The sequence below is a fragment of the Falco punctatus genome (assembly GCF_963210335.1).
Source record: "Falco punctatus genome assembly, chromosome: 10".
Lineage (NCBI taxonomy): Eukaryota > Metazoa > Chordata > Aves > Falconiformes > Falconidae > Falco > Falco punctatus.
Window position 1 is genome coordinate 6385207 of NC_137590.1, and position 17457 is coordinate 6402663.

Consider the following 17457-nt stretch of genomic DNA (forward strand, 5'->3'; position numbering starts at 1 on the left):
TCCATCACTGAACTCCATCACTGTGCCCTGCCTAACTGGTTAGGGCATTAAAGTACAGAAGAACATCTGGCTGAAACTCACATCTCTGGTCCTCCTGTCACAGATTCTCCCCCAAAACCAGTCTCTCATCTACCCACCTTTGCGCCTCGGTGCTGCACGGATCATGCCTTACCCACCAAGCATGGGGCACACGGAGCAATTTTTTCCTCTCCCATGGTAAGAGGAAAAGGTGACTCGGCCCAGCCCAGCCAAGTCCTTGGCTACAGCCTGCTCCTTCCTGTAATTTGCAAACTTCCCACTTTATTGTCTCAACAGCCACAGCATATTTCCAACTAAGACAAGAGGAAGCTTTCAGCCTTTCAATTTGGCCATCTCAGTTTCTCATCCTATTTCAAAGGAAAGCCTCCTGTCCAAGCCATGGATCACCCCAGACTAGTCAAACAGCTGTGCTTCTGGTTTTTAAGTCTCTTGGGAAATAAACTCACAGAATTGGCATCTCTCCCTTCTCAGATATGAAAGCATCTCCCCAGCTATTCCCGGCTAGGATGAGGAATTACAGAAGGTTTGCCTGGAACAATATATGAGTAAGAAACATGGGGAAACTTGGTACTTCTTTCCATCTTATGTTTGCATGTCAAAAACATCTCCTCTGGTGATTTCATTTCCTCAGTTGTTCATTTGCAAAGAAACCTGCAACTCCTTCTGCCCTGGTCCTTGGGAAGGGCTGTGAAGTGATGGAGGCAAACCTCTGACTCACTTGACTTCCTCAGCATTTCCTCAACGTGCCAGGACATCTCAAGCCCCACTGGAGCTGCTGGCTGAAATCACACATCCCGAGGCTTCTCTGAGCACCCGAAGAGTGAACTGGTGCCAAAACCTCCCCTCACCATCAGTGATGTGCATAGAGTCCTGGAAATCAGGAGGCTGAGAAAGGTGCCTGGAGAGCTGGCTTCTGTATCAACAGCCCAGCTTTTAGCAGCCTTCTGGGATAACCAGTGTTGCTTCTTCCTCATTTCCACTCCTTTTCTTGAAGGCTGAAGGCCTGTTACAGCTAATCTGGAAACCTCCTGTTGCAAAACACGAGGCACCGAGTTCAGAGTGAAACCCTGACACAATCTGCATTCAAAAGAGGCAGAACCAGGGAAACTCTCCCCATGAATTACAAACCTCTCCCCTTCTCTCTGCAGCTGTCACATATCTTCAAGTGGTTTTGACACATTCCGGGTCCTCCTTGAAAACAAACAAACAAACAAAAACCAAAAGGTGGTCTCTAAGAAAATCTGCTCAAAAGAACAAGAACAAGCTGTGGTACCAGCTCCCAATTCCTCTGACATCTCCTGGCCGTTGATTCAAGATAATTATCGGGTATCATTTCAGAAGCGATGGGATGCCTGGTCACCAGCTACTGATCCTGATAGTCCTGAATTGCCTCTGCCAGCCCGGCACAGGTGCCAGACACTGCAGGAGCACAGCTGTCCTGGAGGTTTATGAATTTGTGCTTCCAGCCCCAAGTCAGGAAACAGCCGCTTCTCACCAGTACTGGGCATCAGTTCAGGGTAATGTGGCGCTGACATCTCTTTACTGCTTCAAATCAGGCTCTGGAAACGTTTGCACTTAGGGAGCCGTTTGTGTATCACCTCTTACCTCGACAGTTAATCTTGTCTCTTTTCCCTACCTCTTGTTTTGGCACCAGCATCTCACAGCCAGGGCCCTGGAGCAGGCTGTCCTTACAGGAAAGACAAGGAAAACCCTGTCCAAAAGAGGCTTTCCCATCACCAACTGTCTTTGAGGAATTTCCTCATCTCTCCCATCCTTGTCTAAAAGATAAATGCCGTGGGCCAGAGCTGCCCTTGCTGGGTGACCATGCAGTGCTCGGCACGGTGGTGCTGCCTTCGGACGGGGCTTCTCCTGCACACAGCACCCTCAGATAAGTGCTATCTCCACCGCTCCCCACCTGTGCCAGGCATAGCACGCTGGAGGCTCAGGCTGGACCCCCTCTGCAGTAATCAGAGATGCAGACTCACAGAGACCATCACTACTGAATCAGTGCTGGGAGGTTCTATGGAAGTTGCCGATGGGATTAACCATCTGGGACATCTGCCGCTAGGCGCCAGCGCTGCTGGCAGCACCCTGTGGGTGCACAGTGCCAGCTGGCCCTGTGCCACCAGCTCTACCTCAACGAGCGGTTCTGGTGACATGAAAAACCATTCCCTGTGGCCAGCCACAATTGCAGCTTCTGCAAAGCAAGAGATTTCAGCAGTCAAATCAAAGAAAAAGATCTCCCCTTCTAGAATACTGCATATCAGCATATTTGGTTTTTTTAATGTTTTCCTTCATTGAAATCACGTTTCGTTTGACACTTTTGACTGTGGTATAAATCACCAGCACCTCATATGCCAGGAGGGGGGTTCCCAGGGAGAGGGGTGCTCCAGGCGTTCATTGATGCTTCCTTCAGGTACACTGCATGGCATGTGAGCAAGGGCATGCATCAAGAGCAGAGCCACACGCAATGCTGTGACATAGCTTTCATTTGCTTTTAAAAGTTCATTAATATTTCCTTTTCTAAAGTTTGGCGCATATAATTGTTGGTTCTTCATTGCAATTACAGTGCAAACACTGTAGATAGGATAAATGCAAAAAAAATGAAATTTGCTTTAAAAATCAGGAAATAGTTCTGGAGAGAGGTTTTTGTTTGCTTGGTTGCCTGCTCTGGTAGATGCGGATTTGTGGCTATGGATGAGACCTTTCCTAAAGCACCGTCCCAGCTGAATAGTTTACACTTGCTGTCAGTATATTAAGGCAATTCATTCTTGCCTGCCAGCCAGCCATAAGCAGGAACTTATCATATATTTTATCTATTAAAGAAATCCACAAAAACACACCATGAAACCGCAAGGGAATCAGGGGCTTCAGGGCAGATCCCGTCCCATGTGTGTGTCTTTCTTTCTGTCCCCTGAGCTTATCGCACTGGTGGAGGAGAGATTAATCTGTTGGCCTTTCTCTCATGTAATTAACATTTTTCTCTAGATAATTAAGAAGTCTCAAACCTCAGCAAGTGCAAGGAAGAAAACAGGCACACAGCACTGCCTGACCTGCTCCTGTGTGCCCCGCCAGACCAGCAGCTCTGCAGGCAGCATGGGGTGGTCATTCCTGGGAAAAATGGCCTCAGGGTAACCTGATGGGGGACATGACTCCAGACGGGACTGCCCGGGCGCCAAGGCCAAGATAAAGGACTTTGCTCCCAGCAACGAGCCCCACTGCGACAGGAGCTGCAGGAAGAGGTGCCAGTTGCAGTTGCAAGTCCCCTCTCTTGCCCAGCCCTTTGGAACCCCCTCCAGTTCCCTGCTCCAGCTCCCTCAGAATCAACAACAACATTTCCACTGGTGGCAGCTGGAACAGATTTGAGTTACAATGACAAGCTGCTGACGGCAGGGTCAGGGCTGGCATCAGCAAAGGTGTAGGCTGGCACTAATGAGCAACGACAAGGAAGTTTGGCAGCCATCAGTAACTGCTCCCCAGCCCCCGCGAGCTCCCCAGCCCCGTCTTCGCCTGATTGCACACAAACATCTGACCCTGAACTTTCAACTTCATGAACATCCAAACCTAGAAGCCAGATGTGATGAAATCCTTCCCTGCAGAAAGCAGCTAGAGACAGCAGACAAGCCACTGTGCTGCTGTAGGAGCAGCGTTGCCCAGCAGTGATGTCCCCCCTGGAGGAGGGGGACATGCAGGACCTCCAGACCCAGTGCTGGGGGCTTGGGGTGGAAGCAACACCTGGCAAAGCCCTGCTCCCTCCTGCCTGCGGGGCAGGCTGGGTGCTGGGTGGAAACAGAGGCAACAAGAGCCACAACTGCCAAAGCAAGGGTGGGAGCATGGAGGGGTTCCGAGGGCTGAAAATCTCTTAGCAAATAACGAGGTTTGTATATTAGTCCTACTTAATAAAAATATGTGAATAAATTAACAGTGCCTGCTGGTTAAGTCTGTTCAGCATTTCTCAGTTGCACTGTTAAGCAAACCCTGGCAAGGCAGCCTACCTCTTGAGTGCATGGCATGCCTGTAATGGGTAACATTTTCTGGTTTGTCATGCCTTTATCTTGCTGAGGAACAAGATGTCCCAGGAGATTAAAGCCATTTCCAGCAACTCTGCCTCCCACCAGCCCCCCTGGCCAGCGAAGACACAGCTGATGTGCTGCACAAGCTGTTCCTGCTGAAGCAGGGACTGTTGGAGCATCCTCTGCTCCTCAGGACCTTCCATCCAACTTTTGTTCCTGGAGTCCTGCTGACACCCCCGGGGAGGTGGAAAAGCAAGTTAATGCAGAGATTAAGCTCCTTCCAGCCGTGCTGGCAGGCCCCCTCTGCTCACCCCACACAGGCCGCCCCAGGTCTCCCCACCACCACACACTTCTTCAGGTTTTATTTCATACCTGCAGTTTCCCCATGGCTCTCCTCACTGGTCCCTCAGGTTGGAAACCACTCGGAGTTCTTCCCTGAGTGTCCCACTCGGGTGTCACATCTGCTGCAGTTCCCTGGGCTTAGTTTCTTGCATGAAAAGCTGAGCTCTGGGTGAAGTGGCATAACAGCAAAGCACCAGGTTTCAACATGCCCTTTCTCCTCAAAACAGATTCATCACTTAACCACGTACATATGATACACACCTGTATTCAACAACATCACCTCAAGCCACAGTACTCTTGTGTAAACACCTTTTCACAGGCATTGATTTCTCAGTGACACTCAAGTATACCAGCCTTCAGCAGGCACATGTTCTAACACCAGTACAACTTCACGCTAAAATAACCATAAGGGCTATCAAAGTGACTTCTTCCTTCCTACATTTAAAAAAAAACCCACCCTTCTGACACTACTGAGATGACACTTCACAGCACAACACTCCCAGCATTTATTACCCTCCTTTCTAAGTAACAAACCTTGGAAAAGCCAGTTTTTCAGCTACACCCAGCCCTCACCTCCTCACCAGCACTTCACAAGGTCTTCATCTTCCAAACCCAGCTCCTTCCCTGATTCCTACACGGCTATTAAAGCTAAGACCCCTACATGAGGGTCAGGAGGTGGAGGAGATGGACAGCACCTGGGGCACAATCCTCTGCCTCCTGTGGCAGATGTCCAAACCAGGGCAGGAGAATTAACCCCTAGATGCAGGCAACAAGGGCTCTGCTGCCCATGGGTCCCTGTCAATGAACCTGCTGAGATACCCACCGAAGAGCTTTATAAAATCTTGTCCTTAGTCTCTTCTGAAAAATGGAAATGGGAGTACATCTCTGCTTCATGAAGGGTTTATGAAGAATGCGACTTTGGGGGCAGAGGCAGAGCGACAGTACCTCACAGTGATTATTATCCTTTCCAGCAGATGTAATTATGCTAATCAAGGCTTGTCTGATGCTGAATTTTACAGTATAGAAGTGCAAGGTTCCCAGGATTAGTCTTTAGCGGTTGAAATTTAGAGGGAGCTGAAGGAAACTCTATAAAAGATGGGGAGAACTGCTACAGACTGGGGTCAGGTTTTCCAAATAAATATGATTTTTTTGAGGCTGAAAAGGGGTGTTTCAGGAGCTGCCTCACACACTGCTCAGCTGCCCTGGCTGGGAGTTGGGCAGTGCCTGTTTGAAAGATGCAACAGGACACTCAGGGTGGTATTTGTCCTCTTAGTCCATCTCTGTGTTCTCATCTGCTCCAAACCCCCAACTGAACCCAGAGGGCCCATCTCTAAAGTAAAGCCCACCCCCATGCTTGTGCCCAGCACTTCACCATTTCAGCCTTCACTCCCTATGCCCCAATCTCCTTTGAAGACCACCCTCAGAAGGCAGAGAAAGGAGCTGGACCTTGCTCAGGGTGAGGGGGGGGACAGTACCTAAATGCTGCTGACCATAAAGAATTTTTTTAAAAAAAAAGATTAATGTGCATCTCTTGCAAAAAGAAGATAAGTCTTCCCAAGGAAAATCTTTTTTTAAAGATGTGCCTGTTGGAAGGCAACATGCTGCTGGGATGATTTGCTGGCTGAAGGGGCTCCTCTGTTCTCTGTTTAACCCCTGGCTCCAGATAACTTTGGCTACTCAGTGGGCACATGGAAATGTGTTTGCTTTCCCCAAACAGAGCAAACATTTTATGCAGAAACCCTTTGCCAAAGCCCCCTAGCTGCTGTAGAGGCAGAAAGGTGCTTGGATTAATCATTGGAACAGTGGGGAATCAAGAAACCTGGGGAGATTATTGCATCAGGGCTTTGTTAGATAGAGGGGTTTTTTAAAAAAAATAATCCAGACCTACTTTGTTTCAAGCACCTCAGAAGCCAAGAGAATTCGGTGCATCTGGCTGCAGCTGCCACTTCACTTCTGTAATTTAATCTCATCGAGGTGCATTATGTCAAATAATTACCTTAATGAAGACTCTAATGGGGGAAGAGAGGAAAATAATAGAGATGCTTTGAAGAAATGAAGCTGCAAAGTTGCTTTGTTTTTAACCTGATTTCCACCACCACCCAAGCCCAGGCTGTGCATCTCATGGTTATATTGGTCTTGAATTTATTCCAATGGGCTGAAATTACACTTTCATTGATGAATAAACTATCTTCTAAAGGCTAATATTTATCCAGTCTACCCAGGTTTCTGTGCATGAAACCGAAAAGAAAAACTCCCTGAAAATTAAATTAATCAAGTCAAATGTGTTTCCTTTCTTGCTGCCCAAAGGGATAACTTGAGGAAGAAAGGAAGCATGTACTTCTTCTAGCATGGATGTGGTGGGGGAGGTAAATGAGCTCTTCCCCCACCCTGAGTCCCACATATTTCCCCGTTAGCCTTGCCTAATGATGCAGATATCCTCCAAGTCCCATGAACTATCTCCCACCACTCCTGGACCACCTGACTCCAGACCTTCTAGATTAAAAAAAAAAAAAAAAAAGTAAATTATTTAGCCCATTTTCCTCAAATTAATGCAAAATGTGACATCTTTTTTTTTTATTATTATTATTTTTATTTCTGTGTATTTTGGCAAATATTTTTCCCCAGACTCCAAACACTTCTCTGACTGGAAAAATTAAATGTGTGATCCCATTGCAGAAGCCTGTGCCCAGCCACTGCCACAGGTCTCAGGCACCCCCTCTGTTTCCAAAAGCACCCTTAGTTTCTCACGCAGTTTTGCTCCTCCTTGTGCTTCCTGCACAGCTTCTTGTAGAGGTAAAGCGCTCGCTTCTCCTCCCAGCTCTGGAAGAAGGAGGCTGCGATTTTTCTGCACAGACGGTGTGCATAGGTTTCCAGGAATACGGTGGCATAGAGGATGCAGAAGAGCAGCCCCACGACGAGCAGCACAGAGAGGTTGGGAGGCATCGGAGGGGTGAGCTTGCAGTGGGCAGAGCTGAAGATCAGAGAATGGTGGTAGCTTTTTTCAAAGTCCTGATGTGGTAATTCTTCATCAGAATGTTGAAAAAGTTTCGTATGATAAGGCAGGATCGCTATTTTAGCCTGAAATAGAGTTAAAAGTTACATGGAGTATGAACAAACCAACAGCAACTGGTTACTACAAAAACATCAGCCTAAGAGTATGTGATCACCATCACAGCTTGTGCATTAAGAGAAGGACGTTGAAGTGCACATACCCGTCAGGCTGGGTGAGAATAGCAGCATGTGTAGGTGCTGAGTACTTGGCACGGTGCAACCCAGTCCTACCCATCATTTTTATCTGCTGTTACAGAGAGCACAACTGGTATTCACTGTGTGAGATTTACAATGAAAGACATAATCCAGGCAGCAGTATTTGTGGCTGTGTATTTGAATATTAGAAGCTTTTTCTAAGCCCTGATTATTTTACTGTAAATTCATCACAGGCAGGTACCTGCACCCAAGAACCCCAGGGCTGGGGAGGGAGGCAGGCTGCACGGTAGCACCGGAAAGCTAAAAATCCAAAAAATCCAAACTCAAACTAGCCCAGATAAAGGATATTAAAACAGATGGAAACTGGAGAGGTTTGTGAAAAGGATTGCACAGGGTAACAGCAAAGCCAGTGAACAGAGCCGCCTCCTTAAATAACAAATAAGAGCCCGTGCAGCAAGATGAGGAAACATCCTGCTTCCCCCTTCCTCTTGTGCTGCACCCACTCTGCGGTGGGAGGTGGACACCCAGTCCCCCACCCTGCCTGGGGAAGGGACCTAGAGATACGGGGTGTCTGGCTGCCACGTGCTGGCAGTGTCAGTGCAGCGTGAGACACTGTTTGCTCCGCTCCTCGCTCCCAGGGGCTGTAATTTGGAGCGGGTATATGGTGCAATTTGATGCACTGGAAGGAACAGCTGAGGTTGTGCCTCTACCTCCTCCCCCCCCAAGCCTATTGCTCATCCAGCTGGCTGCTGGGGAGACACCTAAGGATCATGTAAATAAGGCTACAAAGGCTGTGATCCCCACCATGACCTCCTGTGGTGTGACACACATTGGGGTCCCTGCACAGAGAAGGCCAGGGCACCCCAGTACTTACACTGTATTTGATGCTGAAAGTGACGGGCACCACAGAGAACTGAGCTGCCTTTCTCACCACGGTGTCTGCCATGCTGAAGGCAAAGTGGTCCATTGCCACCACCACCAGCATCACCATCAGGGCCACGGTGAGCAGCATGGCTTGCATGAGGCACAGCATCACTTCTTCCCGGGACAACTTCAGGCCTGTTGGTCGAATGAGGTTTTTGGATGAGTCCACCAGCAGATGAGCTGCATTTCTGTCCACAGCTAAACGCTCCAGCTCCTTGGTGATATAAAAATTGTCAAAGTGGAGTTTGGTGAGGTATTTTTTCAAATACCAGGTGGACCCAAAACAGAGATAGAACATGGATAAGCCAGCAACCAGCTTGTTGCCTATTCTTATAGAGTCTTTGACCAGTACCTCAGCAGCCAAAAAGTCCCTCCCAATTTTCTCACCAGCAAGGTGCATTTGCTGATAGATCAAGGAGCTGTTCTTAATCACAGAAAACTGAAAATGTCCATTCATAGGCCTATAAACATTAATTGAATGAAGGGTTCCTTGGATTGCATCCCCAAACTCCCAGGAAGCTGTCTGTAGCAGAGCAGTTGAGTTCAAAAGGCTCTCAGAGGAATTCTTGCAGATGCACTCAATGACCTGCAGTATGGTTTTAATATTCCTTATGATGTTGGGTGTGACATTAACCGCTACTATCATGATGCAGGTTGACAAGAGAAGTTTCCGGCCCTGTTTGGTACCCAACGTAGGCATGATCATACTGAAGACACAACGGGCAGGGTGCACCAAGAAAAGGGTCAGCAGAAGGAGCAGACTGAAGGAGATGGCCGTTGCAATGGAGAGATGCCAGGAGTACTCCAGGGAGGCAAACATCCAGTTGTAGAAGAGGCCCCCTATCACTGCTGTAATGCAGGAACACTGCAGAAACAAGGTCCACAGCTCTTTGCTGTTTGCTGGGACAGGCTTGGAGTAAATCCACCATAGGTCTGCCGTGGTCCTGCGCACCTCTGGGAGCAGACAGTTCTCACAGTAGACACGGGCTCTTATCCTGTGAAAAGAACAAGCACCCAGGTGTTAGAGGAGGAAGCAGAGAAATGCACTAATTAGGGGGATTTCTCCGGGTGAGCGCTCACGAGTTTTTACAGTGTCCTTCTCTGAGCACCTCTGGTCTCACTCTGCTTCTCTGCTAACCTGACCTCTTCCCTGGAAGCATGCAGGACAGGGAAGTTCAAGGCATTTCTTGAAAGGTCAAATGCCAAGTACAATGTGACTGCTCCTCCTCTAACACAAGCACACGAAAGCACTGTTATTCTATAGCCACTGTTTTATTATAAAAAAATCGTAACAAAGTCATTTGGAGGGGTCAACTCCTTGGCAGTAGCTAAAAGCAGCTTTAGTGGCTATTTAGAGGATGCTGGAGGAAGAGGAGGCTCCTGTCTGCTGTGGAAATCGTTAGACCAGCTCTGTAATTACAAGGTGTTCAGTGGGTAAGAGGCAGTTGAGTGGGAGTTTCTGATCTCCCTGCCTCTTAGGAGGAGACCAAACCAAAATCTGCAGGTTTAAGGGTGACAAACACAGAACTGATCATAGAAAACAGTGTCACACTGAAACTCCAGTGCCAGAGGAAATCTCCAAGGATAAGAATTTGGCTACTGTGGACAGGATGAAATGTCCCATAAAGCTATTTAAATGTCTAATGGAAACAAACATTTGGGAAGGAAGATAATTTCTCAGGCTTCACATCTGGAGCCACTCTCCAGAGACCAGAAAACCTGGTGGGGGGAAGTTGCCTCTCCCCAGGGTTAAACCCAGCCAGGCAATCCCTGTCTCCCCCCACCCGATAGCAGCCTCAGTTATCCTTTGAGGGAGGATTTTGGCTAGCAAAGAGATTTTTCAGTGGAAAAAGGCCATTCAACAGCTATCAAGGCAGAGGAAAGGAGAGGGGTTAAAGCAGCCACTACATACCCAGTGGCAGAGAGGTGTCTCAGTCTTGCTCGATAACTGTCCATGTTCTAGTGCTGTATTGCTCCGAGAAAGGATCCTGGATGCAGCTGTGGGGAGGTGCAGGATAGGAAACCAAGGCAGCTGGCACTAGAGAGCCAGGACTAAAAAAAAAAATAAAAATGCTTTAAGGAAATCCAGATCAACAGTGCTGTCAATTCTTGAAGTGTGTGGACAAACCTGGTGTGTGAAGCCTGGGAAATAACACCACAAAAGGACAGAGTCAGGATGCACAGCACTGCTCAGGCTTTACACCTCTTCTGGTCTTACTGTTGCAGAGAAGGCTTATTTTCATGACACAGCTGAAAAAAAAATGAGTCAATGACATATGGACTGACAAAGATGGAACAAGCATCACATGGAACATAGGGTGTCACAACCCCTTGTGGGGATATCAGCTGTCTCATCCCAGCTGACTTCTCCCACTTCCCATCACTGAGCTGCAAGGTTGGGATTTCTCTCAGAGGGAAGGGGACCTTTTCCTCTTCCAGACATCAGTCCTGGCACAAAGGGCATGGCAGGGTCCAGCAAACCACGTGCTGATAATCGTCCATCTGTTCTGGCAGACTGCTGCTCCCTGCTGAAACTGTGAGCTGACATGCAGGGTTCACAAAGTGTTTAAAGGCTCATGTCATAGTCCTAGCCAAGGAAGGGTAAAGCTTCAAACTTGAACCCTTCCCAATTCCCTATGGCCAGCAAATTCACTGGAGATAAAACCCTGCCAAGGCAGGATTCCCAAACTGCTGAGAAGCTCCCAGATGTACAGGCCAGGATGTATGGTCCCCATGGGACCAACTCACCTGACCCCTGGGATGTGCAGGGCACGGTGCTCCAGCCACCACACCTGCTCACCAGGAGACAAGGACCAGCCTGTGGTGTTTGCGGCTCAGTTACGTTTCTGTGCAAGAGGGTTCTCCCTCCTCTGTTCAGTTGGCAAACAAGAAACTCGTACACGCACTGCCTAGCCCTCGCATGGAGCCTGCGGGTCACAGGAGCCTTCCCTGGCTCCCACCAAACCCGCCCCTTTGCCAGACACCCTCATACTAAGCCACCGCTTGTGGGCAAAGGTGACACAGCTCTCCCAGCCACCGCTGAGCCCATTCCTCACGGGGACCCGCTGTCCCTGCCGAGCTGAGCCAAGCCCTCCGCCGGCTGGGAACCGCTGGGCCCCCGGGATGTTCTCATGCTCCCCTGGGCGGGAGAGGGCGAAGGGCTGGAGGTCATCCCTGTCCCGGCTGCCCCTGGGACGCAGCACGTGGGGCTCCGCTCTCCGCCAGCTTCCCCGGGGGACACAGCCAGACCCATGGCAGCGGCAGCTGCTGGAGGACAAGCCATGATGAGCAAACCTCTTCCCACCCCCTCAGCCCTTCCTGCAGGTACCTGCCAAGGGCCTTTCTGCCCTTGCTCCACTCCACGGCTCTGCTTTATAGTTATTTTTCTTTTTCTTGTGTGGCCAGTAAAGCAAAGCTTTCCTCCTGTTGTCCTGGAGCACAGATGCTGAACGAGAAACTCTGGCTCCAGTCGGGAAGAGGCACCAACCAGGCAGGCGTCAAAGAAAGAGCTATTTGTCCAGAGCATCCATAGCAATTGCTTGCACAGGCCATGAATTAGGTCTGGAATTCAATGTGCAGACTATAAAGGACCACCCTAAAAGGCTCATAGCTGTACCCTGCAAAGCTCATCACATTCTTCTTCTTTCTCACTGTACTTCAGAGCTAACTGATATTAGCATCAGCCCCTGGGACCCTAAGCAAGGCTAAGCAGGTAGCTTTCTGGGGCAGAAAAAAACCCATAAAATTACAGTAGACTATAAAACCAAAAAAACCTTCATGTCCACAACATTGAGATAAGTGTGTTCTGAGTCTGCTACATCGTCTTGTGAAGGGGAACTGAAGTTCATGCAGAATCTGTGCTTGCCCAGTAACTCCAGGCAAGACCAAGAAACATTTGCAAAGCCAAACCTAGGCACTGCCTCTGGCTCAGCTCAGGACTGATCGAAGGCTGCACTTTGTGGGACAGAGGGAGTGCCTACACCTAAGATATCTTCGATTTTATACCCCGAACTGCTAATCTGTAAATGAGCTAAACCCACCAACACCTAGCATTCCCCAGGACACAGTGAACAAGCTTGCTTTGTCAAAAAAAAAACCTCAAAAACAAACCAAAAAACCACCCCAATGAAGAGCGTGTGCTAATAGCGGCACCGGGAGCAGGCACCGCGCAGCTCAGCGAGGCAGCTGTGACATCTTGCGGCCACTTTCTGCTAAAGTACCTCAAGGTCTGTGCTCGCTCCAGCTCAGGAACTAAGGAAGCCTCTGGGTGGGAAAGTCTTACGGAAAAGTGAGGAACTGAAGGAGAAACGGGTGGCTGGCCAGCCGGTGCTGGGGATGCGTGTGCTGCATCCCCCTGGAATGCTCCGAGGTGCCTTTTCCCACCCTGTGTCACTAGGAGCTTGTCGCCCAGCTCCCCGGTGCTATAAAGGGGGTTTGCTGCCTTGACAAGCTCCAGCCTCTGTAGAGCTCAAGCTCCAAAATTCCCCAAGATCTCTGCTTTAGACTTTTTAGCACTACAGCAGTAGAAAAGAGACTCTCATACCTACAACCAGCTTGCTGTAAGACAACAGGTTTCATTTGTGTTGTAGCCACACAGCATAGCCTAGCTTTGCCCTGGTTAGGGATGATGCCTGAGCTCGTACCCACCAGGACAGAGATTTTAAATCCCTTTCTGCTTTGCAGACTGCAGCGCTCACGGAGAGGGTCTCAGGGTGGTCCGAACAGGAGTTGCTTGCCAAGACACCTGCACGTTCAACCTGTAGCACTAGTATAACCCCATGGTGGTGACGATGATGGGAGGGGGTGCAAGGTACAGGAGCAGCTGTATCACAGGTAGAAGCAGGGGGTACATGAACTAAACAACTTAAGAAAATTACTAGGGTAAAGAAGATGAAAGGAGGGCTAAAAATAGGATGATTTATCTCCACAGCAATATCATCTGCACCTGTTGATCTTGTTATTTTGCCAATTCAAGAAATTGAGGGTGCGGGAAAGATTAGCCCATTAGTGGTGATTCTTTGCTTGTTAAAATCACATGCAAATGAACAACTTATGGTGATACAGAGCCAGGTCATGCCTTCTTACATTTCTACCGCAGAAACAGAAAAATCCCAGCAATATCCTTCCAGTGACTGATGAGGGATAAATGTGGTAAGGGAACCAAGGCTATCTAACCTGCAATAGCTGAATTTCCCCTATCGTGCCGGGCTTTCATTTGTTCCTGGAATCTCTCCCTTTGGCTCCTGAACTCCCAGCATCGCTGCCAGGTACAATTCGGCTGAGCACAGCCCCAGAACCACTCACCGCTGCAAAGACCCATACAGCTGCTCCTCTGTGTGAACTGTTTGTAAAGCAACCAGAATGCTTCTGGGATAAAAGATGCTACAAAACGCTTTTCCTACTGTAAATAAACCAGAATTATTTTCCTCCAAGTGTCTCAGGAGAACATGTGGATGTTGGTCCAGGATCGGATGGGGAACATCAAAGGAGTAAAGCAGAAATATTCTGGATGTTGAGTTTCAATGCGTGAGTGGCATTTCCTGTTAATTAAAATTCACAAGCAGGCTGCTAATGTGAATGGCTTTTGTGATGGTTGTGGTATTTTTACATTCCTAGAGAAACGGTGCATAGGCGGGCAAAGTTGCTTTAAAATAACACAAAGTCACAGAAAGTTAGTACAGCACTTGAAATGCCCTTTCCTGGGAATTTTTCTATCTTTGTTCACATCACAGACCCTTAACGGGGCTGACTTACCATTAAAAGCTGCTTTTGGTAAATTTCAGTACTAGCAGCAGCAAATGGAATCAGAAATTATTCACGCAGCCCGGTTCACCCTTGAGCCCCAGAAATACTAAATCTTAAAACCTCTGTTAAAAAAAGAATAAAATAATTAAAAATCAAGCATGCCAGACTAGTCCTGCTCTCACAGATGCCTGGATATGAGAAAGCAGAATTAGGTAATGCTGTCATCCACATGCCTTAAATCAGATCCCCTAGGGAGTCCTGGGAAGCACAGAGGCTGTTGATGGAGCTGGCAGAAGCCAAGTCTTTGACTATACTAGAGGTTTAGGATCCAGGTGCTTCTCACACCTTTCCCAGGTCTGCCGAGGGCTGGCTGTGTGACTTTGCCTAAGTCCCTGGTCCCCCCTCTGCCTCGGTTCCTCTAATGGGCACGGAGGTAACATACCTTCCCCGGCTGCATTTGGGAAATACCTTCTGATCGCCGGACAGACAGTGCCGCAGTCATGCTAGGATACTGGGAATGATTTTTGGAGACTTCTACACAAACTCTGTGGTCTCAGTTCTGCTTTCATGCCCAAGTAAAACCGTGCCCCTGGGTTAAACTAGGGTGCGCCAAGCCAGAGCTGAGACTGTGAGTAAATCTGCAACCCCTACGTCTGCAACGGAGCTGGACTGGATGTTACCTTTCAAGCCTCAAAATTAGACAATCCAAAGGTCCTCGCTGCCTGCTCTCCAGGCTGCAGGGACAGAGGAGGCTCTGTTCCAGTGACCGACCCCGCTCCCCAGCAGCAGCAGCATCTCTAGCCGTGGCAGGGCGGCGGGACAGCAGGGCTCCTTCCCGCGACACCCAGCCACGCAGGGCACTGCCCGTTCCCTGGCCCCGGGACAGCGATGCTGGGCTGTTCACAGGACAGCTGGCTGGGAAAGGGAACCGCAGGGAGCAATTTTCCCTTCCCCATTCAGCCCATCTCTGTTGAGGCATGATGAGGAGCGCTGATGCAGAACAACAGCGAGCAAACCCAGCACACAGCCAGCGTGGAGCTGCCCTGGAGGAGTGTGATGGTGATATGGGGTATCCCCAGCAAAGGCAGCTGCCAGGGCTGCATCTCTTCAGCAGAGCAGCCCTGAGATGCTGGGCTAGGAGCTTTTCCATTGCTCCACTGCCTAACACGGCTCCAATGCAGGGCTCCATTGTGTTCAGACAAGGAGGGAGACCTCACTGCCCTCCTGCTCTTCCTAGGGAACCACTGCCCAAATCAGGGGTGAAGCTAGGGGAGGGGAAGGCTCGGGCTTTGCCTTTTCTCCCCTCAAGCTACAGAGCAAACAGGACGATGTGATGTGCTAGCAAACGTGCTTTATTGTAGTTGTCCATAATCATTAAGGATTTCATCGAACTTAAAGATTTTGTTGAACATTAAGGAATTTTTTGAACTTTACTGATCAAAGTTCCACATTCAGTGGGTTTTGGCAATTTCGGATGAACCCCCATGAGTCCCCACCTACCATGTGACCCTTGGGTAATCCCTCGAAGCAGCAGCTGTGGCTGGGCAGCATCGCCCTGCCAGCCCTCCCACCTGGCCCTGGGGTTTCTCAGCAACACAGGAGCAGGGGGATGTGCTGGATCCCTACCCCAGGCCAGTCCACCTTGCCAGCTCCACCAGTTTACATCGCCAGAGAAATCTGACCCAGCACCGGGATCCAGTCACTCACCTTCCCTAAACCAAGAATCAGGTCCTTTACCATTCAATCCATCTATTTCAGTGACTGATCTTTTACATTAAATATTTTAGATTCTTACAGAAAAAAAAAAAAATCAGATAAAATGGTGATTAAAATCACAGTCAATTCGCAATGCTTTCATTGAAAGTACCCAAGCAATCTGATTTTGAAAGATGGTAAGAATCAAAGCCTATTTTTCAGAGACGTCAATAATATTCCAATGCAACTTGTCCACTGACCTGTGACTCAGTGGGTCATTCATGAGTGAGTCAGTCTCACAAACCTAAGACTGGCCACATTCACCCACGGTGAAATGCCACCGATGTCCAAAATTACATTAGGAAAATAACTTGGTCCCAAACCCCCAGCTGTGTACTCAGTGCAAAGAACCAGGCAGCAATTACTGTCCCAGGTTTTCAAAACATTGAACATGTTTGGAAACAAACTGTTTTCTTCCTGTTTCCAAAGCATGGAGTAATGCTCTGAGTCCTAAAAACACATCTCCCGAATCATCCCTTCACACACAAACCTGAAGAAATAGTCTTCAGCCTCCATGACAGAATTACTCCTGAGATGGTAACGAGACCACATCCTTCACACCCTGCCAGAGGCACGCGGCCACGCCGCCTTCCCCCCACGCCAGACTCTGATACACTCACTCATATTGGGTTGCACATAAATAATCCAGTTGCTTCCACCCTGTTCCCAGGGCTACTCCCCAAAACGAGGTAGGGTATCAGAAGCTAGAGCAGCAAAGCTCGCTAGCTTTCACGGGGGAAAACGCATCCCATGCTCAACGCTTAAAGGGTTGTCCAGTTAACAACAACCTATGGCAGATGGACTCTGGGAGAGTCTGATCGGTACCTGTGGAAGGTGGGGAAAGATCTTCAGAGAAAATAACAAATGGATGTTGTGACACTGACCAGTATTTCTAAAAAAAAATTAAACCAGAGGGTCCCACACAGTGCAAGCAACCACATGGCCTTCCTCCTGCACATACTCTGATGATTCCAGTGCCCAAGTCCTAAGTGAGTGAGTCCTTCCCCGGGGGTGGCTTTGTTCATATTTTATTTAGTGCACTTAAAGTGACATTTTCTACAGCTGGCAAGAGTGAGGTGGCATTTTCTGCATGGATGTTGGCCCATGCAGGGAAGGTCCCCAGCTGGAAGATGCTCTTGGCCCATGTGTTCATAGCCAAGCTAAGAAGTAGAACTCCCATAAGATTCATGAGCAACCCAGTTCTTGCCTACAAAAGAAATACAAAGACAACAGTTGAGTTTAGACTGGACTTCCACAGCATGTGAAGCATGAAGTTATTTGAATATAAACATTACAAAAACGGAAGACTTAATTGCCATTAATATTAGCAACATCTTAAGCAGACTTTCTTAAGGCACAAAGGCCATGCTGCAGATGCTTACCAAGCTTTGATCCATCAAAAACATTAACATCTGTTTAGCCTCAGGAATGT

At 48.7% G+C, this 17457-nt stretch overlaps 2 protein-coding genes across 5 annotated transcripts in view; both read right to left on the reverse strand.

Annotated features, from left to right (window-relative positions):
- Nucleotides 1-2540: 2540 nt before the first annotated feature.
- On the reverse strand, nt 2541-15319 carry OCSTAMP (osteoclast stimulatory transmembrane protein). Of its 2 annotated transcripts, XM_080404992.1 has the most exons (4): nt 10654-15319; nt 10438-10577; nt 8476-9520; nt 2541-7472 (listed from the first exon to the last, which is right to left on the reverse strand). In XM_080404992.1, the coding sequence occupies exons 2-4, from the start codon at nt 10479-10481 to the stop codon at nt 7131-7133; spliced, it is 1431 nt and encodes a 476-aa protein (XP_080261118.1). In that variant the 5' UTR covers nt 10482-10577; nt 10654-15319; the 3' UTR covers nt 2541-7130. The 2 variants fall into 2 exon arrangements, with proteins under 2 accessions (XP_080261118.1, XP_080261117.1); XM_080404991.1 differs by having other exon boundaries at nt 10438-15319.
- Nucleotides 15320-15494: 175 nt separating this feature from the next.
- The window catches only part of SLC13A3 (solute carrier family 13 member 3), a 35162-nt gene continuing 33199 nt past the window's right edge, over nt 15495-17457 (reverse strand). For all 3 annotated transcript variants that reach the window (XM_080404966.1, XM_080404965.1, XM_080404964.1), the window contains one exon: nt 15495-17232. In XM_080404966.1, the coding sequence (XP_080261092.1) occupies nt 17047-17232 (186 nt within the window). In that variant the 3' untranslated portion in view covers nt 15495-17046. The remainder of the gene's footprint in view (nt 17233-17457) is intronic.

Bases quoted from the DNA above. Each gene is read 5' to 3' on its own strand.
- OCSTAMP (XM_080404992.1), bottom strand. From the start codon at position 10,481: ATGGACAGTTATCGAGCAAGACTGAGACACCTCTCTGCCACTGG. The intron at 9,521-10,437 runs GTATGTAGTGGC...TTCTTTTCACAG, and splicing joins AGACACCTCTCTGCCACTGG to GATAAGAGCCCGTGTCTACT. The intron at 7,473-8,475 runs GTAAGTACTGGG...ACTCTATTTCAG, and splicing joins CTTTCAGCATCAAATACAGT to GCTAAAATAGCGATCCTGCC.